The 26,682-nt window shown below is 42.4% G+C and overlaps 1 protein-coding gene across 8 annotated transcripts in view; it reads left to right on the top strand.

Annotated features, from left to right (window-relative positions):
- PHACTR1 (phosphatase and actin regulator 1) overlaps positions 1-26,682 on the top strand; it is a 530,355-nt gene that overhangs the window by 358,359 nt on the left and 145,314 nt on the right. For 7 of the 8 annotated variants that reach the window (XM_073589964.1, XM_073589968.1, XM_073589963.1 and 4 more), the window contains one exon: positions 21,225-21,389. In XM_073589964.1, coding sequence (XP_073446065.1) covers positions 21,225-21,389 — 165 coding nt within the window. Of the gene's footprint in view, positions 1-5,339; positions 5,473-21,224; positions 21,390-26,682 lie in introns of those variants that run through there. The other variant, XM_073589967.1, reaches the window with a different exon arrangement.

Genomic DNA, 26,682 nt, shown 5'->3' with positions numbered 1-26,682 from the left:
GAGGGGACAGTGCAGTATACAGCTGAGGGGACAGAGCAGTATACAGCTGAGGGCACAGTATACAGCTGAGGGGACAGAGCAGTATACAGCTGAAGGGACAGTGCAGTATACAGCTGAGGGGACAGAGCAGTATACAGCTGAGGGCACAGTATACAGCTGAGGGCACAGTATACAGCTGAGGGGACAGAGCAGTATACAGCTGAAGGGACAGTGCGGTATACAGCTGGGGGGACAGAGCGGTATATAGCTGAGGGGACAGAGCGGTATACAGCTGAGGGGACAGTGCAGTATACAGCTGAGGGGACAGAGCAGTATATTGCTGAGGGGACAGTATACAGCTGAGGATGCAGAGCAGTATATAGCTGAGGGGACAATGCAGTATACAGTTGAGGGGTATACAGCTGAGGGGACAGTACAGTATACAGCTGAGGGGACAGAGCGGTATACAGCTGAGGGCACAGTATACATCTGAGGGGACAGAGCAGTATACAGCTGAGGGGACAGAGCGGTATACAGCTGAGGGGATAGAGCATTATACAGCTGAGGGGACAGTGCAGTATACAGCTGAGGGGACAGTATACAGCTGAGAGGACAGTGCAGTATACATCTGAGTGGACAGAGCAGTATACAGCTGAGGGGACAGAGCAGTATACAGCTGAAGCGACAGTGCGGTATACAGCTGGGGGGACGGTATATAGCTGAGGGGACAGAGCGGTATACAGAGCGGTATACAGCTGAGGGGACAGTGCAGTATACAGCTGAGGGGACAGTATACAGCTGAGAGGACAGTGCAGTATACATCTGAGTGGACAGAGCATTATACAGCTGAGGGGACAGAGCAGTATACAGCTGAAGGGACAGTGCGGTATACAGCTGGGGGGACATAGCGGTATGTAGCTGAGGGGACAGAGCGGTATACAGCTGAAGGGACAGTGCAGTATACAGCTGAGGGGACAGAGCAGTATACAGCTGAGGACACAGTGCGGTATACAGCTGAGGGGACAGCGGTATACAGCTGAGGGGACAGAGCGGTATACAGCTGAGGGGACAGAGCAGTATACAGCTGAGGACACAGTGCGGTATACAGCTGAGGGGACAGCGGTATACAGCTGAGGGGACAATGCAGTATACAGCTGAGGGGACAGAGCAGTATATTGCTGAGGGGACAGTATACAGCTGAGGATGCAGAGCAGTATATAGCTGAGGGGACAATGCAGTATACAGTTGAGGGGTATACAGCTGAGGGGACAGTACAGTATACAGCTGAGGGGACAGAGCGGTATACAGCTGAGGGGACAGAGCAGTATACAGCTGAGGGCACAGTATACAGCTGAGGGGACAGAGCAGTATACAGCTGAGGGGACAGAGCGGTATACAGCTGAGGGGATAGAGCATTATACAGCTGAGGGGACAGTGCAGTATACAGCTGAGGGGACAGTATACAGCTGAGAGGACAGTGCAGTATACATCTGAGTGGACAGAGCATTATACAGCTGAGGGGACAGAGCAGTATACAGCTGAAGGGACAGTGCGGTATACAGCTGGGGGGACATAGCGGTATGTAGCTGAGGGGACAGAGCGGTATACAGCTGAAGGGACAGTGCAGTATACAGCTGAGGGGACAGAGCAGTATACAGCTGAGGACACAGTGCGGTATACAGCTGAGGGGACAGCGGTATACAGCTGAGGGGACAGAGCGGTATACAGCTGAGGGGACAGAGCAGTATACAGCTGAGGACACAGTGCGGTATACAGCTGAGGGGACAGCGGTATACAGCTGAGGGGACAATGCAGTATACAGCTGAGGGGACAGAGCAGTATATTGCTGAGGGGACAGTATACAGCTGAGGATGCAGAGCAGTATATAGCTGAGGGGACAATGCAGTATACAGTTGAGGGGTATACAGCTGAGGGGACAGTACAGTATACAGCTGAGGGGACAGAGCGGTATACAGCTGAGGGGACAGAGCAGTATACAGCTGAGGGCACAGTATACAGCTGAGGGGACAGAGCAGTATACAGCTGAGGGGACAGAGCGGTATACAGCTGAGGGGATAGAGCATTATACAGCTGAGGGGACAGTGCAGTATACAGCTGAGGGGACAGTATACAGCTGAGAGGACAGTGCAGTATACATCTGAGTGGACAGAGCAGTATACAGCTGAGGGGACAGAGCAGTATACAGCTGAAGCGACAGTGCGGTATACAGCTGGGGGGACGGTATATAGCTGAGGGGACAGAGCGGTATACAGAGCGGAATACAGCTGAGGGGACAGTGCAGTATACAGCTGAGGGGACAGTACACAGCTGAGAGGACAGTGCAGTATACATCTGAGTGGACAGAGCATTATACAGCTGAGGGGACAGAGCAGTATACAGCTGAAGGGACAGTGCGGTATACAGCTGGGGGGACATAGCGGTATGTAGCTGAGGGGACAGAGCGGTATACAGCTGAAGGGACAGTGCAGTATACAGCTGAGGGGACAGAGCAGTATACAGCTGAGGACACAGTGCGGTATACAGCTGAGGGGACAGAGCGGTATACAGCTGAGGGGACAGAGCAGTATACAGCTGAGGACACAGTGCGGTATACAGCTGAGGGGACAATGCAGTATACAGCTGAGGGGACAGAGCAGTATATTGCTGAGGGGACAGTATACAGCTGAGGATGCAGAGCAGTATATAGCTGAGGGGACAATGCAGTATACAGTTGAGGGGTATACAGCTGAGGGGACAGTACAGTATACAGCTGAAGGGACTATGCAGTGTATATAGAGGAATACAGTGGAGTATACAGCTGAGAATATATTGAACTAATTAATAGAATACAGTGAAGTATACAGCAAAATACAGTGTAATACAGTGGAGTATACAGCAGAATACATTGGAGTATACAGCTGAGAATATAGGACGAGAACAAAACCCACTTCCTGCTACACTGCTCCAAATACTCAGCAGTGAGGGACACTCACTTCAGGAGACTCACATCTCTTCCCGGATTTCATCACCATGAAGGAGGAAAAGAAAACATATATCCTGCTGGGGGAAGAAGAGAGCAGTGGAGATAGCAGCGCAATATGTGAGCAAATGTCATAGACTGCGAGAAAGAGAACTATGATATGCCATGGACTTCTATAGCCTCCACCCTGGATCTGCCCCCATCCCCCCCATCCACCTTCCCTATGCCATGGACTTGTATAGCCCCCACCCTGGATCTGCCCCCATCCATTGCTCTTACAACCCTCATCCTGGATCTGCCCCCATCCATTGCTCTTACAGCCCTCATCCTGGATCTTCACCATCCACCTTTCCTACAACCCATACCCAATATCCCTACAGTCCCTATTCCTATTACCTTTGTACACTTGCTTTGGCAAAACTAATGTGTATTTAGTCCTGCCAATAAAGCTTCTTTGAATTTGAATGTACTGGAGTATACAGTAGAATACAGAGGGGTATACTGCAGAATACAGTGGAGTATACAGCTGAGAATATATTGGATTGCATAGTAGAATACAGTGGCAAATACAGTGGAGTGTACAGTGTAATACTGTACAGTGGAGTATACAGCTGAGAATATATTGGAGTGCATAGTAGAATACAGTGGAGTAAACAGTAGAATACAGTGGAGTATACAGCAGAATAAAGTGGAGTATACAGCTGAGAGATTATATTGAAGTACATAGTAGAATACAGTGGAGTATACAGCAGAATACAGTGAAGTATACAGCAGAATATAGGGGAGTATACAGCAGAATACAGTGGAGTATACAGTGTAATACAGCGGAGAATACAGGGGAGTATACAGCTGAGAATATACTGAAGTATACAGTAGAATACAGAGGGGTATACCACAGAATACAGTGGAGTATACAGCTGAGAATACATTGGAGTTCATAGCAGAACACAGTGGCGTATACAGCAGAATACAGTGGAGTATACAGTGTAATACAGCAGAATACAGTGGAGTATACAGTGTAATACAGCAGAGTATACAGCAGAATACAGTGGAGTATACAGTGTAATACAGCGGAGTATACAGCAGAATACAATGGAGTGTACAGCAGAATACAGTACAGTATACAGTGGGGTATACAGCAGAATACAGAGGAGTGTACAGCAGAACACAGTACAGTATACAGTGGGGTATACAGCAGAATACAGAGGAGTGTACAGCAGAATACAGTACAGTATACAGTGGGGTATACAGCAGAATACAGAGGAGTTTACAGCAGAATACAGTACAGTATACAGTGGGGTATACAGCAGAATACAGAGGAGTATACAGTGTAATACAGCAGAATACAGTGGAGTATACAGTGTAATACAGCAGAGTATACAGCAGAATACAGTGGAGTATACAGTGTAATACAGTGGAGTATACAGCAGAATACAGTGGGGGTATACAGCAGAATACAGAGGAGTGTACAGCAGAATACAGTGCAGTATACAGTGGGGTATACAGCAGAATACAGAGGAGTATACAGCAGAATACAGTGCAGTATACAGTGGGGTATACAGCAGAATACAGTACAGTATACAGTGGGGTATACAGCAGAATACAGAGGAGTATACATTAGAATACAGTGAAGTATACAACAGAATACAGTGCAGTATACAGTGGGGTATACAGTAGAATACAGCGGAGTATACAGTAGAATACATTGCAGTATACAGCTGACATAAAAGGAGGATAATTCACATTTAGTGGCTCTGGTGTATGTATATACTGAGAAAAGTTCCCAGCATACATATTAGGAGCCTGACGCAATTGTCGGGATAAGCCCTTGTATACATTAACGCTTCTGTGTGGTGGATTGTTTTTGTTTTTTCGACTGTATTGGAAAATGCGGTAGGCTGTACGTGTGTATACATAGGGGCACTGCAAGCTTTGTATATCATATGTGTGACATCTGTGAGAGGTCATCAAACATATACACATCCGGAGCTTATACGTCTGATGTAGGACATGATGTATACACAGCAGGGAGATGCCACACCGTGGCTTCTGTCGCCCATAGGCTCTCACATAATCTGTTTAGTATATATGTCATGGAAAGCTCATCTATACGATAAGTGGATGCCAGTGACAGATATAGAGTGGCGCTCGTCACCCAAAGGCTTCCATGTTGTAGAAACGTGTTCCGTGCAGTATATATCATTTTTCAGTATTCAACTGATGGAAAAGTTTTAGTTTATTATTGGGTATCACCCTAGTGATGTGAGGTGTGAAGGCCCGTAGGAGGTGTGGTTGTGTCGGGATACACCTCTATCTCACGTGGATAATGGAGCGGATTCTCTGTCTCCTTTTCTCAACACTGTGCTGGGAACTGAAGACTGCACAACAACTGTTGATTTCTCACAAAGCAGCATCTTAATGGCGTCATTCCCTCAGCAGAAGAGTTGTAAGAATCTGGTCGCAGTGGACTGTGGTGTCACCTGGCTCCATGCCTGGATCCACTTATAAGATAGGTGAGAGACTGTAAGATCGTGACACTCATAAGGAAGAAGAACACAGCTCATCAAAGGACTGGATGATTGTTATTACTGGAAATAGATAGATAGATCGATCTGATCAAGCATATTTTTATTAATAGTGATAATGGTTATACAGATGTATAGATAGAAGAGCTGATCATAACATTAATACTGGAAATATAATGGCTACTGCTAATTATGCAACCAGTGATTTACAGGCTTCAGTGAGAGTCCCGACTTGTGTAGACTGCGTATTCTGAAGCTGTACCCACCAGGAGAGGGTTAATACTAGCATAGAGATATTTCTATTAAAATAGCAAGCAGGACACTGCAGAATATCAGCCAGCATGGTTAGTGTGCTGTATACTATATACAGTGGGGCAAAAAAGTATTTAGTCAGTCAGCAATAGTGCAAGTTCCACCACTTAAAAAGATGAGAGGCGTCTGTAATTTACATCATAGGTAGACCTCAACTATGGGAGACAAACTGAGTAAAAAAAATCCAGAAAATCACATTGTCTGTTTTTTTTCATTTCATTTGCATATTATGGTGGAAAATAAGTATTTGGTCAGAAACAAAATTTCATCTCAATACTTTGTGATATATCCTTTGTTGGCAATGACAGAGGTCAAACGTTTTCTGTAAGTCTTCACAAGGTTGCCACACACTGTTGTTGGTATGTTGGCCCATTCCTCCATGCAGATCTCCTCTAGAGCAGTGATGTTTTTGGCTTTTCGCTTGGCAACACGGACTTTCAACTCCCTCCAAAGGTTTTCTATAGGGTTGAGATCTGGAGACTGGCTAGGCCACTCCAGGACCTTGAAATGCTTCTTACGAAGCCACTCCTTCGTTGCCCTGGCGGTGTGCTTTGGATCATTGTCATGTTGAAAGACCCAGCCACGTTTGATCATCAATGCCCTTGCTGATGGAAGGAGGTTTGCACTCAAAATCTCACGATACATGGCCCCATTCATTCTTTCATGTACCCGTATCAGTTGTCCTGGCCCCTTTGCAGAGAAACAGCCCCAAAGCATGATGTTTCCACCACCATGCTTTACAGTAGGTATGGTGTTTGATGGATGCAACTCAGTATTCTTTTTCCTCCAAACACGACAATTTGTGTTTCTACCAAACAGTTCCAGTTTGGTTTCATCAGACCATAGGACATTCTCCCAAAACTCCTCTGGATCATCCAAATGCTCTCTAGCAAACTTCAGACGGGCCCGGACATGTACAGGCTTAAGCAGTGGGACACGTCTGGCACTGCAGGATCTGAGTCCATGGTGGCGTAGTGTGTTACTTATGGTAGGCCTTGTTACATTGGTCCCAGCTCTCTGCAGTTCATTCACTAGGTCCCCCCGCGTGGTTCTGGGATTTTTGCTCACCATTCTTGTGATCATTCTGACCCCACGGGGTGGGATTTTGCGTGGAGCACCAGATCGAGGGAGATTATCAGTGGTCTTGTATGTCTTCCATTTTCTGATTATTGCTCCCACAGTTGATTTCTTCACTCCAAGCTGGTTGGCTATTGCAGATTCAGTCTTCCCAGCCTGGTGCAGGGCTACAATTTTGTTTCTGGTGTCCTTTGACAGCTCTTTGGTCTTCACCATAGTGGAGTTTGGAGTCAGACTGTTTGAGGGTGTGCACAGGTGTCTTTTTATACTGATAACAAGTTTAAACAGGTGCCATTACTACAGGTAATGAGTGGAGGAAAGAGGAGACTCTTAAAGAAGAAGTTACAGGTCTGTGAGAGCCAGAAATCTTGATTGCTTGTTTCTGACCAAATACTTATTTTCCACCATAATATGCAAATAAAATGAAAAAAAAACAGACAATGTGATTTTCTGGATTTTTTTTTCTCAGTTTGTCTCCCATAGTTGAGGTCTACCTATGATGTAAATTACAGACGCCTCTCATCTTTTTAAGTGGTGGAACTTGCACTATTGCTGACTGACTAAATACTTTTTTGCCCCACTGTACCTCTCTATTATCCACAGTGCTGTATACCGTATACCTGTCCAATATCGACAGTCTATATATACAATGCTGTATACTCTATACCTGTCCATTATCCACAGTCTATATATACAGTATATATATACAGGAGAGGTATGTCAGTGACTGGAAGAACGACATCATCAGCTCTTCCCTATGCCATGGACTTCTATAGCCCCCATCCTGGATCTGCCCCCATCCCCCCCATCCACCTTCACTATGCCATGGACTTCTATAGCCCCCACCCTGGATCTGCCCCCATCCACCTTTCCTACAGCCCCTACCCAACATCCCTACAGTCCCTATCCCTATTCCCTTTTGAACACTTGCTTTGGCAAAACTAATGTGTATTTAGTCCTGCCAATAAAGCTTCTTTGAATCTTGAATCAGTGCTTTATACTCTATACCTGTCCATTATCCACAGTCTACATATACAGTGCTGTATACCCTATACCTGTATTATGCACAGTCTATATATACAGTGCTGTATACTCTATACCTGTCCATTATCCACAGTCTATATATACAGTGCTGTATACCCTATACCTGTCCATTATCCACAGTCTATATATACAGTGCTGTATACCCTATACCTGTCCATTATCCACAGTCTATATATACAGTGCTGTATACTCTATACCTGTCCATTATCCACGGTCTATATATACAGTGCTGTATACCCTATACCTGTCCATTATCCACAGTCTATGTATACAGTGCTGTATACCCTGTCTATTAATCACAGTCTATATATACAGTGGTGTATACCCTGTAGCTGTCCATTGTCCACAGTCTATATATACAGTGCTGTATACCCTATACCTGTCTATTATGCACAGTCTATATATACAGTGCTGTATACCCTATACCTGTCCTTAATCCACAGTCTATATATACAGTGCTTTATGCCCTATACCTGTCCATTATCCACAGTCTATATATACAGTGCTTTATGCCCTATACCTGTCCATTATCCACAGTCTATATATACAGTGCTTTATGCCCTATACCTGTCCATTATCCATAGTCTATATATACAGTGCTGTATACTCTATACCTGTCCATTATCCACAGTCTATATATACAGTGCTGTATACCCTATACCTGTCTATTATGCACAGTCTATATATACAGTGCTGTATACCCTATACCTGTCCATTATCCACAGTCTATATATACAGTGCTGAATACCCTAAACCTGTCCATTATCCACAGTCTATATATACAGTGCTGTATACTCTATACCTGTCCATTATGCACAGTCTATATATACAGTGCTGTATACCCTGTAGCTGTCCATTATCCACAGTCTATATATACAGTGCTGTATACCCTATACCTGTCTATTATGCACAGTCTATATATACAGTGCTGTATACCCTATACTTGTCCATAATCCACAGTCTATATATACAGTGCTTTATGCCTTATACCTGTCCATTATCCACAGTCTATATATACAGTGCTTTATGCCCTATACCTGTCCATTATCCACAGTCTATATATACAGTGCTTTATGCCCTATACTTGTCCATTATCCACAGTCTGTATATACAGTGCTGTATACTCTATACCTGTCCATTATCCACAGTCTATATATACAGTGCTGTATACCCTATACCTGACTTTTATGCACAGTCTATATATACAGTGCTGTATACCCTTTACCTGTCCAATATCCACAGTCTATATATACAGTGCTGTATACTCTATACCTGTCCATTATCCACAGTCTATATATACAGTGCTGTATACCCTATACCTGTCTTTTATCCATAGTATATATATACAGTGTTGTATACACTATACCTGTCCATTATCCACAGTCTATATACAGTGCTGTATACTCTATACCTGTCCATTATCCACAGTCTGTATATACAGTGCTGTATACTCTATACCTGTCCATTATCCAGTCTGTATATTCAGTGCTGTATACCCTATACCTGTCCATTATCCACAGTCTATATATACAGTGCTGTATACCCTATACCTGTCTATTATCCACAGTCTATATATACAGTGCTGTATGCCCTATACCTGTCCATTATCCACAGTCTATATACACAGTGCGGTATACCCTATAGCTGTCCATTACCCGCAGCATGTATACAGTGCTGTATAACCTATACCTGTCCATTATCCACAGTCTATATATACAGTGCTGTATACCCTATACCTGTCTTTTATCCACAGTATATATATACAGTGTTGTATACACTATACCTGTCCATTATCCACTGTCTATATACAGTGCTGTATACTCTATACCTGTCCATTATCCACAGTCTGTATATACAGTGCTGTATATTCTATACCTGTCCATTATCCAGTCTGTATATACAGTGCTGTATACCCTATACCTGTCCATTATCCACAGTCTATATATACAGTGCTGTATGCCCTATACCTGTCCATTATCCACAGTCTATATATACAGTGCTGTATACCCTATACCTGCCCATTACCCGCAGCGTGTATACAGTGCTGTATACCCTAAACCTGTCCATTACCCGCAGTCTGCATATAAGGTCTTCATAATCAATAGATGAAAGTCTGATGACCAGTCGACCATCTGATGTACTGTATATTGAGGCCTCCTGACTCTGTCAGATGATGTTAGGGGAGAAAAGGATTGGCTAGACAGAATTTCACTGCCTAGCCCTTTTCTTTCCAGGAGAGACAAGCTGTGGTAAAAGGAGTTTGGCTGCAGATTTCTCCTTCACCCATAGAAAACACAACCCGAGGGTTCATGTGTAAGGGAAAGTCGAGAGAAATACCTGACATTTGGCCAACATCCATATAATGGCCATCTGCAGATCTTTATACCTTCTAACCTTTGCAAATGGTGGGAAATGTAATCTAGGACCCCAAATGTATCTGAAAAGTATTACTGACAAAAATGAGACAAATACCCCCTGCAGGGTACAGAAAGAGTTAAGTTGTACTAAGGCAATAAACATTGCGCTGCTCTGGTCATAATAACTAATAGAGACGGATGAGTCATGATCACATTAATTTCATTTCAAGTAGGGATTCAATCACTTAAACAGACATGAGAAAGCTTCCACAGAGACAGTAATTCAGGAGAGCGGCCCCATCCACAGATATCCCATAGTACCAGTCATGAGTTTGGAGACACTTGATCATGCAGTGGTTTTCTTGGTTCTTTATGAAATGTGCACATTGTAGATTCAGACTGAAGGCAGCAAAACTGGAACACATATACATTGTTACATACTTATATGTGTTGGAAAAAGACAAGTGCAACCTTTAGTATCGAAATGAGGAGTGAAGAAACATGTGTGAAGCAAACCAGAATATATGTTACATGTTAGATCCCTCAAAGTACACCCATTTTACTCTGATGACGGCTTTATACACATTTTCTCAAGCAGCTTCATCAGGTAGTCACTTGGAATAGCTTTCGGTAAACAGTTATGTCTCGTCAAGAGTTCGTTTGAGGACTCAGAACCAAAATTGTTGAAAAATATCAACAACCTCAAGATTACAAGTCCATCTCCAGGGATTTTTGTGTTCCTTTGTTCATTCACATTGTGCAACATAATCAAGAAGTTTACAACCCGTGGCACTGGAGCTAATCTCCCTGGATGTGGACGACAGAGAAAAATTGATGAAAAGTTGCAACGCAGGATAGTCCGGATGGTGGATAAGCAGCCCCAATCAAGTTCCAAAGAAATTTAAGCTGTTCTGCAGGGTCAGGGTGCATCAGTGTGAGCATAAACTATCTGTCGACATATGAATGAAGTGAAAGACTATGGCAGGAGACCCAGGATCACCTCACCGCTGACACAGAGACATAAAAAAGCTAGACTGCAGTTTGCCATAATGTACGTGAGTAAGCCAGAATCCTGCTTCTGGGAAAGCATATGGACAGATGAGACCAAGGTAGAGTTGTTTGGTAAAGCGCATCATTCTACTGCTCACAAAAAACAGAATGAGGCCTACAAAGATAAGAACATAGTACCTTGTTAGGGTTGCGGACCGCACTAAATATAAAATATGAGAATGTGCGATCGCAACCTGGGGTCCACTCTGCAGAGGTGGTATACTGCTGCTAGGTAATGGCGGACGCTATATGGCGGTATAAAGGAAGAACACACACGGGTTAACGTCACCCGGTGTGTACTGGGCGAACTCTGTTACCTCACAGAGCCGCACTACCGCAGAACATAAATGCCGGAGCCTGTTTAGCTCACAGAGCTCGGCAACAGAGCGCACAGAATGCGGTCACAGAACTCTGCCCCAAGGACACGGGGTCAGAGTCCCTCTAGACCTTCTGAGCGCGTGGTGATGCACCTGCGGATGCCACTATAGACGCTGACTATGGTGGAGTGTCGAGCATGTGCACCGTGGCATGCAGAGCCACCGATGGACACTGATGCCAGTCTCAGACTCTGACTCTACCTACACCTAAGCCTGGGCGCTTAACAGGCTAGGCTGCACAACACATGCGTGCCAAGGGTAGGGGTTTCTTAATGAGTCATTCACCAGAGACATTCATACATGCAAACAACACTCACTCCTCATAGTCTGTTAATGCAGTCTATACTAGCGCATGGCCAGGCGGCCATGCGAACCTTTTATAGCCTCGTCCTTCCGGCACCTTCCTGACCTTCCTGATGGTCCAATCCGAGCTGGAGAAGGACCTGAGCATGTGACCTCTGATCTCCAATGAGAGATCGTCCCACGGGCATGCTCAGTGGACCGAAAGGAGGACTTAGTCCTTGGAGTAGCTCGCTGCTGACCAGCATGCGTTGCTATAGCTGGACCAGAGGTGGCAGCAGCAACCAAACCTACAGAGCTGATCTGAGCAGCCTCCTCCTCTGTGGCTGGAGAGGAATGGGAGACTGCCAAATGCAAGGCTCGGGATCCTGCTGTGCAGCGACAGGAACCTGACGCCTAACAGTACCTACAGTCAAATGTGGTGGAGGTTCAAAAATGTTTTGGGATTGGTTTGCTGCCTCTGGCACTGGGTGCCATGCATCATGAAATCTGAAGATTACCAAAGGATTTGGAGTCACAATGTAGTGCCCAGTGTCAGAAAGCTGTCATATTTATGATGTATTTTAAACACCTTTTACAACATGTCCTTCAAGGGGTATGGCCTTGGTGAAAAGGGGCATGGCTTACCTGAAAAGGGGTATGGTTTAATAATCCACACCATGCGTCAAACCATGCGCCATAATGGTGGTATCCTTTTCTGGTACTAAGTTAGATAACAGGTGATGTGAACTCAGATCAGGACATCTTACATCTAGCGCATTTTTAGACCGTCTACTACATGTTTGTACAACCTTGATAAATATGTGCCGGTGACTGCAGTCTGATCCTCTGGACATTCTTCATTCTGACTGTCCCCTCCTTCTTAATAACCTGTTAAATTAGTTGTGTGCTTCAATGAGAGAAGCGAAAGAGAACGGTCGATCTCTGGACTGCAGCCGGACTGTGAAGCACAGTTAGGATTACCTATTTTATTCTACATCGATAGCTTTCTTCATGGCTCACAAAACCCTTTTGAACCTAGTAATTTCATCATCTGAACAGTTTTATCATCAGGAGATTATCACTAAAGAACTAGTAAACTAGCTTCCAGGTAGTCCTCCATATTCATGAGCTCTCTATAATCCTGCCCTCACCACTGATTAGCAGCTTTCTGCCTATGCACAGTGTACACAGAAAGCTGCAAATTAGTGGTATGGGTGGGGTTATACAGAGGTCAGTACTCAAGAGAGCTGCAAGATCTGCAGCAGATAAAACTGGGATTTTATCAAAATGACAACAAGCAGCCCAGTAAGTGACACATCACTGGAATCAGAATCTCTGCCCCTACATTATGCTTCTCTCTGATGGGGTAGCAAAACCCTGTTGACAGATTTCCTTTAAATAGATCTAAAGCCATGGCAAATGATTTTTATTGGAAAATTGTGGTTCTCGGATAAATACAGAAATACCAGTTGCCTGTGGAAAGAGGTTACCGTGTATCAGTAAGATCCTAAATGGTTTTACTGTATTGGAACACATTGGTCAGTAGGTATTGAAGGTATTGTCTGGGTATAATAAAAAATAGATGCAATAAATGTTCAAAAAACAGCACCTTCATTTTCTCAGTCCCTCACTGATTCAAGCCAGATGCTGTGGTGGTGTCCCACTGCAGCCAGTCAGTGACCTCTGCAGCCAGTCAGTGACCTCTGCAGTCATGTGGTGTACTTGTGGGGTTTTGTGCATTTTTCCAGACCATACAAACAAATTTATTGATCTTGTGTAGCTCAGAAAAACATAAACAATGCTTATCTGCCTGAAGTTTATAATCAGTCTATACTTCTTAGGCTGGAGTCACACACAACAAATAAAAAATCGGTCCCATTTTAACGGTCCGAAATCGCACAAAGGTATCTTAACCAGTGATGCGTTTTTGATGCGATTTTTCTTAATTGATGCGATTTTAATCACATGTAAGCATCCTTTTGACATCCGTCTGGCGAGATTTTCTCGCAGGATAGCAAAATGGACAAATAATGGAGCCCAATGACAGGTTTCCCCACACAAATGAATTAATAGATCTAGATACACACATATATATATATATATATATATATATATATATATATATATATTTTATACATGTCATAGAGACTCAGTTATACATATATTTCTAATTTATACAGTTCATCAAAGCAGAATAGCCGCAGAAACATTTGCCGGCTTTTGGATATTTATTCTCCTGCCTGACATGAAATGACACATGGTTTACATATAGTTAACCATTTCATTTCATGTTTTTTTTGGTATGTCTATCACTATTAATTAGATGAGTGTTTGTGGGTAAAATTATGGTGTTGTAGGGGTTAATTTAAGGGGTTAATTCGTTGTATTAAATTGCAGGGACTCCTGCTGACGTCACTGAGGCTGCAGGGAGTCCCCATAATTTAATACAACGAATTAACCCCTTAAATTAACCCCTACAACACCATAATTTTACCCACAAACACTCATCTAATTAATAGTGATAGACATACCAAAAAAAACATGAAATGAAATGGTTAACTATATGTAAACCATGTGTCATTTCATGTCGGGCAGGAGAATAAATATCCAAAAGCCGGCAAATGTTTCTGCGGCTATTCTGCTTTGATGAACTGTATGAATTAGAAATATATGTATAAATGTGTCTCTATGACATGTATAAAATATATATATATATGTGTCTAGATCTATTCATTCTTTATTTAACCGGTCTCTGTGATTTTACTGTATTGGAAGAATTGCCGGCTTTTGCTAAAGGACACCGGGTGCGATTTTATTGCAACTCACACATCGGGTCCGTTTTTAGCCCCATTTTTTCTCGCCCCCATTGACTTGTATTGTCGAATCCGATCCGAAAATCGGTGACAATCGCAGCATGCTGCGATTGTCTCGGTCAGAGGATCGGATGCGATAAAAAATCGCATGATGGGAGCTGCCCCATAGAATAACATGGGTTCGAATGCAATGCGATTTTTTATCGCATTGCATTCGTCCGTTTTATTCGCCAGTGTGACCCCGGCCTAACCATGGAAATCAGATTGTATGGATACATAGCAGCCAATATAAACAAGCAACGCTTCAGTGAAAAGCATGGCAGAATATGGTGAAAGGACCTATTCATACTCAGTAAATCTGTTACAGAAATGTTTGCAGAAATCAATGTACAGGATGCAGGACCAACCTCATTTGGGTATGTTCACACTAGGCAGATTATCCACACATTTTCCATTTAGTAGTAAATCTAACGTATTACGGTGTGAGTAAAGTCTACTATATATCTACACGTGGATCTTGCTGCAAATTCATAATGGATTTTGTTGTTTGCGGCAAAAGTTGCAACAGATTTTTTTTCTACTTGGGTTACAGATCTTTAAACTTCCTACGGTATTTTTTTTTCTTTCCATTTGTTTTAATGTAATACTGTATTTGGTTTTGTTTGTTTCACATTGGCTGATTTATTTACAGCATAATAATTAGTATCTGACAGGTAAATGTCGTCCTAATGAACGGCAATGTTGAGCCTCAACTGCTGTACTTACGTTTGGATGCTTGACTACAAATTGCTGTTGATTGTCTGGTTATGTAGAAATGAGAGAGATGATGGGGACTTGGATGGCTCTTCTGGATGACAAGTGCTGATTAGCATCTGGCAAGTGATTTGCAGCAGATAAGTGATGATGACAAAATGAACGAAAATAATTTTTGAGATGTAATAAAAAAATACAGCAACCAAAAATGCCACGTGCCCTTAATGGACTATATGGCGATAACCAGATATTCTTTCTGTATACCTTCATTTGATGATTTATTTACTACATATCTATAGGTGGACTGAGCATTTGGGCATTTTCCATGGCCAGAGGGGGCCCGTAGTCAGATGGAGGTCTCGTCTTTTAGGGTATGTGCACACGATCAGAAAAGGCTCAGTATTTGCTCAGGATTTGACGCAGGTGAAATCTGCACCAAATCTGCATCTGAGGTCACTGGCAGGTCACCTGTGATTTTGATGCGTTTCTTACATGTATTTTTGATGCGTTTTTCCTCATGCGTTTTTGATGCGTTTTTTTCATTGCATGCTTTTTTTTTGTAGCTTGAAATAAAGCTAATTGAAAGTTGGCTTCTGGGAAGGAAAAAAAAGTGATTTCCTGTTTGCAGATATATTGGGGTATGTTCCCACGGTCAGTAAATGCTGCAGGTTGGATGCTGTGTTCATCCGCAATGTTCAACCTGCAGCATCCAGCTGTTACAGCATAGTGGATGGGATTTCAAGAAATCCCATGCCCACTATGCGTGCTCCGATGCCCACGGATCACCCGCAGAGACGGACATGCGGCGCGTCTTTCCAGACCGCAGAGTCTCAATTTATGTAGCTGCATAAATTACCCATTCACTATCATTGGATGCGGTAAAACAGCATTATTTTCCTAGTCACATGTGTATTAACTGCAGCTTACTACTCATGTATACTAATTTAAATAATGGTGAATCTTGTGACACAACCAGAAGTACACGACACAGGAAGTGGAGGAAAACACAGAGACAGGTCCCTTCCTTTTTAATAAATAAATAATAATTTAAAAAAAATGGCGTGGTGTCACCTTATATTTGTTAACCAGCCAGAGTAAAGCAGACTACTGAGACTGGTATTTCAGGCTGGTAAGGATCCAATATCCATGAACCTTGCCAGCCTGATAATACCAGGCCGCAGCAGTCTGCTTACCTTGGATGGTTAGCAAAAATAGTGTGATCCCCTCTAAAGAAAAATAGCGTGGGGTTCCCCTATTTTTGTTAACCATCCAAGGAAAAAGCAGACAGCTGCGGCCTGGTATTCTCAGGCTGGCGAGGCCCATGGATTTTGGGCCTCACCAGCTTAAAAATAGCAGCCCGCAGCTGTCCCACTGTTGGCGCATCCATAGATGTGCCAATTATGGCACTTTACCCGGCTCTTCCCACTTGCCCTGTAGTGGTGGCAAGTGGGGTAATATTTGTGGGGTTGATGTCACCTTTGTATTTTCAGGTGACATCAAGCTCACAGCTTAGTAATGGAGACGTGCCTATGAGACACCTATCCATTACTAATCCTATAGTTATATGGTAAATAAAGACAGCCAGAATAAAGTCCTTTAATTAAAATAAAGACACCTTTAATAGATCTTAATTAAACCATACTTACTGCATATAGTAATTCCACCAACGCCCTCATCTACTGGAAGAGAATTAAAATAAAAAAGCAACAATATTCTTACCTGTCCGCCAAGAAGATATACATACCGTCCCACGATGAGTCCAGCCCTGCTACATCTGGATGCCTTTGGCTGAACTATGGCATTATGCCAGCACTCAGCCTGACATCCAGACACAGCTGAGCTTGAAGATGATGACCCCTGATTACCAGAGATAGCTCGGTCCCCGGTGGTCACATGCACGGCAGTTCTTGCGATCAGCTGCAGTGTATGCGAACTTATAGCTGAAACAAGGTAAGACATTATTTAAATTAGTACACATGCGAAGTGAGCTGCATTCCCACCCTTAATACGCATGTGACTAAGAAGATAATGCGGTTTTACCACATCTAACGATAGTCTATGGGTAATTTACGCAGCGGAGACGGAGTGTCTCTGCTACATAAATAGGCATGCTGCGGTCTGGAAAGACGCACTGCATGTCCGTCTCCGCAGGGAAGCCGGAGGCGTCTCAGGACGCATAGTGGAGATGGGATTTCATGAAATCCCATCCACTATGCTGTAATATCTGGTCGCTGCGGGTTTCACGCTGCGAAGGTACGGCGCGTCCAACCCGCAGCATTTACTGACCATGGAAACATACCCTTAAAGTGATTTTCTTATGGCAAGCTTTCATTTCACTTTGTTATAGCATAAATGTTTTGTTAATGAGGTTCTATTATTAGGGGTACTTAATATGTGGTCTTATGTGCAGAGTCTTTCTTTATTCTAGTCTATGGGTTTCCTTTGTTGTAGCAGTAGTTGGAAATGTGTTGATCAATAGATTTATGGCATATAATAATCAATGTGTCAAACATTTCTTTAAAGGGAATCTGTCACCAGGTCTTTGCTACCTAATCTGACAGCAGCAAAATGTAGAGACAAAGACTCCAATTCTACTGATGTGTCACTCACTGGAGTGCTTTCTGTTGTTTTCATAAAATCACTGTTTTATTAGCAGGAGATTATCACTAGAGGATTAGTAATCCTGCTGCAAGGTTGTCCTGCATATTCATGAGCTCTGTATAGCCAGCACTGATTGGCAGCTTTCTGCCTATGCATGGTGTGCAGAGAAAGCTGAAAATCAGTGGTGTGGGTAGAGCTATACAGAGCTCATCATTCAGAGAACTGCTAGATCTGCAGAAGATAGAACAGTGATTTTATCAAAACTGCAGCAAGCCGCCCAGTAAATAACACATCACTGGAATCAGGGTCCCTGCCTCTACATTATGCTTCTCTCAAATGGGGTCACAGTAAACTGATGACAGATTCCCTTTAGAGTTGAGTGACTTTGGTCGAATCGGGTTTCATGAAACAAAATTTGAGTCGGATGAAACTGGTCCGACTAGGGCAAAAAAAGTCGGCGTTTCGTCTGAAACCCGACCCCAATGCCAGTCAATGGGGAATAAAAGTCGGCATTGAGTGGATGAATGTTTCATCTGAAACAAATTTTGTTTCATGAAACCTGATCCGACCAATGTCGCTCAACTCTAATTCCCTTTAACGAGAAAGCTTTCATTACTTTCAGGGCCTTCGGACTAAGAAACAAATGTGCTGCTCAATACAGTATGTCATCATCTATCCGCAGTATCGATCGGTGAGAGTCCGACTGCTGGCACCCATAGCGATAGGCAGAATGGGGAATTTTTAGCCCCAGCAGAGCAATTTTATCCCTGATTCAAAATGCAGGTTAGATGCCCATTCATTCCCTAGGGGGCTACCAGAAAAAGATGTCTGCAGCACTTGGCAGCCCCATAGGAAGTAAATAGAGCTGCAGTCCAAAATGTGCACTTCTGCTCCATTGTGACTGGGAGAAAGATGCCCCACTGTGCCTGTGGGTGCAGGTCGCAGGGGTTGGATCCCTACCGATCACATAGTCATCTCCTATACTGCGTATAGGTTATCATTTATCTTCACTGAAGAACCCCTTTACTGCAATTCAGTTGTATTATGACTATGGTTGGTTGGAGTTATACGGTCTAATACATTAATTTGTGTTCTCATGTTTATATACGTTTCTATGTAAGTAGTACCATTTACTAAAAAATAACAGAGGAATATAGTAACAGCTGGCAGCAAAAGTCTGCTTTGACTTTAAATTTTAAGGGTACAATTACTGGTGTTACATGGAACGTACGAAAGGCTCCTAGATTCCCACAGTAGACTCATCTCTAGCATCTAGATGCACATTAAGGCTATGTGCACACGATGCAGATTTGCTGCGGATCCGCGCGGAAACGCTGCAGATCCGCACTGTGATTTACAGTACAATGTAAATCAATGGGAAAAAAAAGCTGTGCAGATGGTGCAGAAAAATCAGTGCGGAATTGCTGCCGATTTAAAAGAAGTGCATGTCACTTCTTTTGTGCGGATCTGCAGCGTTTCCATACCCCTCCATGATAGAAATCCGCAGTGGCAACAACTGCAGAAAATCCGCACAAAATCCGCATCAAAACAGCGGCAAATCCACGGATGCGGATTCTGCCAGGAGATGCGGATTTTGTGCAGAATATTCTGCACCACTTTTCCTATGTGTGCACATAGCCTTAGGGGGCACCATTTCACAGCAAGTTGTTAGCAATCTTTTACCACGGAGGAATCTGTCACCAGGGTTTTGCTACTCCATTTGAGAGCACTATGATAGTGGCAGAGACCCTGATTCCAGTGATGTATCACTTACTGGACTACTTGCTGTAATTTTGATAAAATTACTGTTTTATCTTCCCCAGATTTCTGAATGCTAAGCTCTTCATATTCCACTAACTTTCTGTGTGCACTGTGCATAGGCAAAAAGTTGACAATCAGTATAGCAACAGGTTTACTAGTCCTCTAGTGATAATCCCCTGCTGATAAAACAGTGATTTTATAAAAACTGCAGCAAGCAACCCAAGAAGTGATACTTCGCTGGAATCAGGGTCTCTGTCTGTACATCATGCTGCTCTCAGATTAGGTGACAAATATCTGGTGACAGATTCCCTTTAAGCATTTACTTATGCACATGTGTTATACTGGAGAACTTTTCCCATTAAAAAATACTGTAAGAATACTGTGACAAAAAAGGGACAAGGCTAGCCATGCCATGCGGGAGCAGAAGAATGCAGAATGCTCTGCGGATTTGGCCGCGCAGATTTTGTAAAATCCGCAGGTAAATCTGCAGGTCAAAAGACATGCGGTTTTACCTGCGGATTAGCCTGCGGTTTTGCCCTGCGGTTTATCATCTCTACAATGTAGACATGTCAATTCTTTCTGCGGTTTAGAAACCACAGCAAATCCGCGTGGAAAAATCCGCACTGTGGCTTTTGATATCCATAGGATATTATGGTACTGTACACCGCAGCAGAATCCGCAGCGTGTGCACACACCCTTAGGAATGTTTCTTACTCGTGAGCTGAGTCTACATTTATTGCTCCTTTCTTAATAAATGTTACACATGTGATGTCCCTCTGACACTGCCGCCTGTTTCTCAGCTATCAGAAGCCTGCAGTATTTGGAGAGAGGAGTCATTTCTACAGTGTTTTAGGTCAGTGAACCCTGTAGAAGATATGTATGGTTGTGGCTGCTCGCTGCCAATAAAATCTTACATTTTTCTTCAGACCGAACATATGGTGAGATGAAGGAGAAGGATTTGGCTGCTTCTCCGCACTGTTATCTTTTTGCTTACGCATCACAATGTTCAGTGCATAAATACATTTCCATCATTGTATCTAGGCGTTCCTTTGTCTCGTGCACTCCCATCATCCGTCAGCCCCTCATCTTTCCCTCGTTGTTGTTGTTGTTGAACGTTGACATATGGGAGGTGCAGATCCTTGAGGAATGATGGTCTTCCAATTTACCATTTCTGATAGGCACGTAAATAAAATTCACATTTTTTCTTATTGTGAGGAACAAGGACACTGTACATGATCATTGTAATCAATAGCTGATACTAATTAGTGGATGTGACATGAAAATTCACCTTCTTTTACATCCTTCCATTTCAGCTGAAGAAGTGGAGAGACTGGCCGCTATGCGCTCGGAGTCTTTAGTACCTGGTACCCACACCCCCCCCATCAGAAGAAGAAGTAAATTTGCCACTTTAGGAAGAATTTTCAAGCCTTGGAAATGGAGAAAGAAAAAAAGTGAAAAGTTCAAGCAAACATCTGCAGGTAAGTGCTTGTGCCTGATTATTGCCCTAATTCCTTTACACTTCTCACATTATACCCCTTAAGAGAATCTTGAGCTCTACTGACTTGTCCGTATTGATAAAGACTTGTATTTACTAGAAAACAAATCATTATTCTGGATCATGTTTTGTAGGAATGCTCTGCTGCTCTTCTATTGTTCTATTATTCATTACTATATTAACTAGGTCTTCCATTCTCTTAGCCAATGGGATGTGTCCATGCACTCGTTGACACTGCCCAATCAATGCTTACTGTATGAACATGCCCCATTGACATGGAAAACAATTATGCTCACCACAGGCCCAAAAATGAATGAATGAATATAAACCCCCTATACAGCCTGGACCGGTGGGGAAGGCTTTCCTGGTAAGCATCCATTTACCAGGTACATCTCATGGCTGGTCAGTATTGTAGAGTATTACATGGCATAGTGTAATAGAAGTTGTCAATTGTCATTTTTTTGTATTTACCCCCAAATGCTGATTCAGGGGCCTTCAAATGATAGTCCTTTGATGATATGGCAGGTACTGTTTAAAGTGTGGCAGGTACTATCACGTCTTTCAAACAAAATAAATACAGTATCACCACATGCTAACAAAACACTGAACAGATTTCAGTCCATGTCACAACTACTGGGTGGCCACACATAGAGAAAACCAAAAGCAAAACACAAAACAAATATCCTGGAATAAAAAAGTAAAAAAATATATTGCAAAAATTGCATGAAGGTAGTAATAATAGTAATAATAAGGGTATTTAGTTAACATAATTTTGATCAAAATAATGTAGAAGCCATCCCGCCACGTCACGGCAACCCTTGTGGGACAGTCCTAACTCTTGTATTTAAAACCTTTCCACTTGTCAAGTGACGTAAATGTGAACAAGGACAGAGGGACTGAACCACCAGTAATAGTATAGGCCAGACAGGATGGATTTTCCAACTCAGAAACAGGGCGGTCACACCCTTATATGCACAGAATGCACAATGAAACAAATGAGATACTGGGTCTGAGCAGAAAAAGTAAATTAATGTGCATGCAAAATGTAATTGCATATGAACATATGACCTTTACACAGAGAAAACCAAAAGCAAAACACAAAACAAATATCCTGGAGTAAAAAAGTAAAAAAATATATTGCAAAAATTGCATGAAGGTAGTAATAATAGTAATAATAAGGGTATTTAGTTAACATAATTTTGATCAAAATAATGTAGAAGCCATCCCGCCACGTCACGGCAGCCCTTGTGGGACATGTAGGTACATGTAGGTACATGTAGCATAGACACTTTATGACAGAGTATCGCAAAGTCATGTTTCTAAAAGCTCGTCACTTTGAGTCACATCTCAGAAAACATTGAGTCAAGAGATTCATCTGTCCACTTCCAAGAGAGCAGAAACATAATAGAATGTTTCAGATGATAATAACTTAATTTATATGGCGCCACCATATTCCGCAGCACTTTACAATTCAAAGGATACATGTAAAAACAAGATCGATCGCTGCAAAGTTACACATAGTTCAACATTTCAAACAAGAGTAAAGGCCTATCTCACCAAAGATTACAATCTATGAAGAAATGGGGGTGACACAAAATGTAAAAAGTGTTTGTAATCTATAGACCAGCCATCTGAACAATAGATAAGGATATTTATGTAAAGCTGCGTGAGCCGATCATCAGTTATTACATGTATGTGTGTACTGACAGAAAGTGCTACTCAGAGCACAAATAATAGAAAGGACCAGAGTATAAGAAAAATGTACAATGGGAAAACTGAGACCAGTTAGATTAGTGAGGTCATGTCTAAAAAGTTGTGTTTTTAGGGCACTTTTAAAACTGTTTATACCGGGAGTTAACATGATTATCTGGGGTAGTGCAATTTAGACACCTGGAGCAGCACAAGAAACGTCTTGGAACTGAAGTGGGAGGTGGTTGGATAGAGCTTATGCTGTATTCTGTAGCTGATGGCAACCAGTGCAGTGACTGGTACAGGGTTTGAGGCATCGGTTTAGCAGCTGAACAGAAATATGATCATGGCAGCTACATTCAGGATAGATTAGAGAAAGATGAGTTTAGTGAGAGGAAGACAGATCAGTAATGAGTTGTGGTAACCTGTTATTACGAGAATGGACCAGAAATCATCTTCCCACAATTACATTTTGCCAGAATCTCTTGCTCCTGGGATATCAGCTTGTTTATTGATTGATAATGCAAATGTCTGAAAAGCTAAAACATCCAGCGGTTACCATTATGGCCTCATTTTAGGCCTTCTTATTAATATAGAGTGGAAAGATTAAAATATAGAATATCTTTTTCAATCACCATGCAAACCACTATATGTGCCTGCAAAGAAAACCATTTACAATCTATAAATCATACTCGGCATATTATGCTGTCAAAGCAGCATAAAACCACTTCTGTGTTGAAAGAATATATTTGGTTTTCATGACGCACATAGGAGACTAACGCTGTCATATATTCCATAGAATAGAATGTATTTGATCAGCCTGAGAAAACTGGGAATATTTGTGATTTTTATTTTTTGGTGAATAACGATTTGCTTACCCAATCACACAGAGCGGATGAGCTATTACTAAGCAGCAAGCTAAAATTTAGTTTTCTGACATATTTTTGGAACGGGCAAAATCCTTGATGAATTATGCAGGCTATGCCTTTTATACAGGACAGATGACTGATACCAGGGAGCTCAACACTTCTTTCAGGTTTTGATACTGCATTGCAGATTAATTACAACAAAGTTATGGCAGTAGTAAAAAAAGATGTCCAGTTTGTTCCCATAAGACAAACCTATCCTGGTGGGGTGGCGGGTTTGCTGCAGAACACCTTGGCAATTAGCTTTTATATTTTGGTAACTATGCCAGGAAAGTGATAAAAAATTATCCCTTTTAAATAAATGGACACCTGTAGCATCCATTGTTTTCAATAGATCTTCTGAATTCTATTAAATTAATGAAACTTACTACAGATGATTGAGAGGATCAAACTTAGAAAAATCACACATGCCAGAAAAGGCACGTTGTATGTTTTTCTACAAACGCCTTCTGGTTCACAAATTAGCTATTATCCGTACTGGGCAGAGACCCAGTAAATAACACTAGTGTCCTGGCTTCCATAACATTCATCAGATTTGCAAAGCATTCCTAGCGCTCAGCAACGATAAATCGATTTCTTCTACATTATTGTTTATCTTTGATTTAGGAATGGCTGACATCTCACAAAGAGTTTACAGCGCGGTTGTGTCCATAAATAAGGATGTTGTTCATTCATGTGACTGAATGGGGACATTACTGTGCTGGTGCTAAACATTAATTAATGGAAGTACAAACAATGGTTTATCTGTCTGCACCCTGACTTGTTGTGATGGCTAGCCACACGCCAAAACATGGCTGCAAATCCGGTGCAATCCATGGAAGTTGACTAGGTGCTATGGACTGGACTCTCCTAGGGAATATCACTGCCCTAGTTCTTACCTATAAGAAACAATACAAACTGAAGAGGAATTGGTAAAGCCACCAGGATGGGAATTCACATCACCGCCAAGTCTAGCCAACATATTCCTCATGAAACCTCTGTGGTTCCTTTCTCAGGCGCTACATGAGAAGCCATGCCCAAATTAAACTCAATAATTATGTAGCTCCCTCCTAATTGTGACATGTTGGAGACACACATGCAGGTCAGAAGAAAACCTATAGCTTGTGCAGTACGCATGTCCTGGGCAGAACTCCATGTCTGATTGACACTAGACATCATTTTCCTGAAATCCTAAAGATCATTTGACTTTTTAGATTGCTATTGATATTTAGGGTCAAACTGCCCCCACATCTGAATTTTCAGGATTTAGGCAGAGGTTAAACTATAAACTTTGATGCCCAGCAGCTTCTATAGGAAATCCCAAGGACAATGTTATATCAGATGTTCTTCACTCCATGTTCTTTGTTTGCTGTTCTTCACATCAGATGGGAAGCGTCACTATGTGGCACCTGTTGACCTCACTAGGATGCCTAATTTATGGGATTTACTTATTAAAAGGTCACTCACTATCACTTCAATAAACTTAAAATAGTAACCATTATTTTAATTTTTATTTGATAAATCAATAGCACACCTGAAAATAATAAACGTTGTAATAGATCGTATCAGAGAAATCTGCAGCAAGACGGTATATGATTCTCAAACTTCTCAATTCACAGGTAAAATCTGTGTTCAGGGAAGACAGATTTTAGCATTATTAAGATAGGAGATGACAATTGGTGCTGATAAGATTCTACGTAGGGGGGAGGGTATAAAGGAGGAGCTATAGACAGAGTTAAATCCCAGCTCCTCAACTTTACATAGAGTCTTATCAGTAATGTAACATTCTGCTTTGACTGAATACAGATTCTACCTGAGGAATTGAGAAGTTTGAAAATGAATGATCAGTCCTGGAGGATTTCTCTGATAAGACTTATTACACAGTTGCTTATTTTCATGTGTACTATTGATTTATGAATTAAAATTAAAACGAAAATTACTCCCAGTTGATGGCCAATATAATGAGTAACAGAAGGGCAAAGTACTTTATTTACCCAAAACTTACCTGTTCAGTTTGAAAAAAATCATTCCAGTGTGCCAACCACTCAGTGTCTCCCTTCTGTCTAACTTGCTGTCCTCTGACTGTTGTCAAGACCCCAAAATTGAAGCACATGTTCCTGCTCACCTGTAAGCAAAGCTGTTGTGAGTTCATTTTCCCCTTCACTACTGAGGCCCGAGGAACTCCCACTTCTGGTGAAGAAAGGTAGTGAGCCTGATTGTCAAACACCTGGGGCTGATGATGATGACTGGCTGAGTGGAGTTAATGACTGGATATAAGGCTGCCGACGCCCTTCTGGCCTGCGGGTGATTTCTCTGTGGACTTCTAGGAAACCAGTCTGATTCCTGCTCATCTAAAGCTAAGATTTCTGCTTTGCCTTTTTGCATTAGTGTTTTGTTTTCCTTGCTTTTCTAGATTCTGCCATTCCCTGCTGGGGTTAGCTGAATCTCCTTTTGCCTGTTGCTCTGTCTTCAGAATATTCCTGAGTACTGACATAGCTTTTTTGAAGCCTAGCGTCTTCAGGACCTTTTTTACTGTCAGTTTGTTGGCTCTTATTTTCATAGGGTTTTTCACGGATTGCAGACAGCAGCCTTCCTGTCCTTTCCTATCTAAGCTAGCGTGGGCCCCATCTTTGCTCAGTCTATCTTTCTGTCTGTGTTTTGTTCTTTCTTCTTGCTTCATCG

This window comes from Dendrobates tinctorius, unplaced genomic scaffold (assembly GCF_039654945.1).
Source record: "Dendrobates tinctorius isolate UK_male_01 unplaced genomic scaffold, ASM3965494v1 ptg000115l, whole genome shotgun sequence".
NCBI classification, from domain to species: Eukaryota; Metazoa; Chordata; class Amphibia; order Anura; family Dendrobatidae; genus Dendrobates; species Dendrobates tinctorius.
The sequence above is the reverse complement of the archived record's forward strand: the minus strand, read 5'-3'. Positions and strand labels throughout refer to the sequence as shown.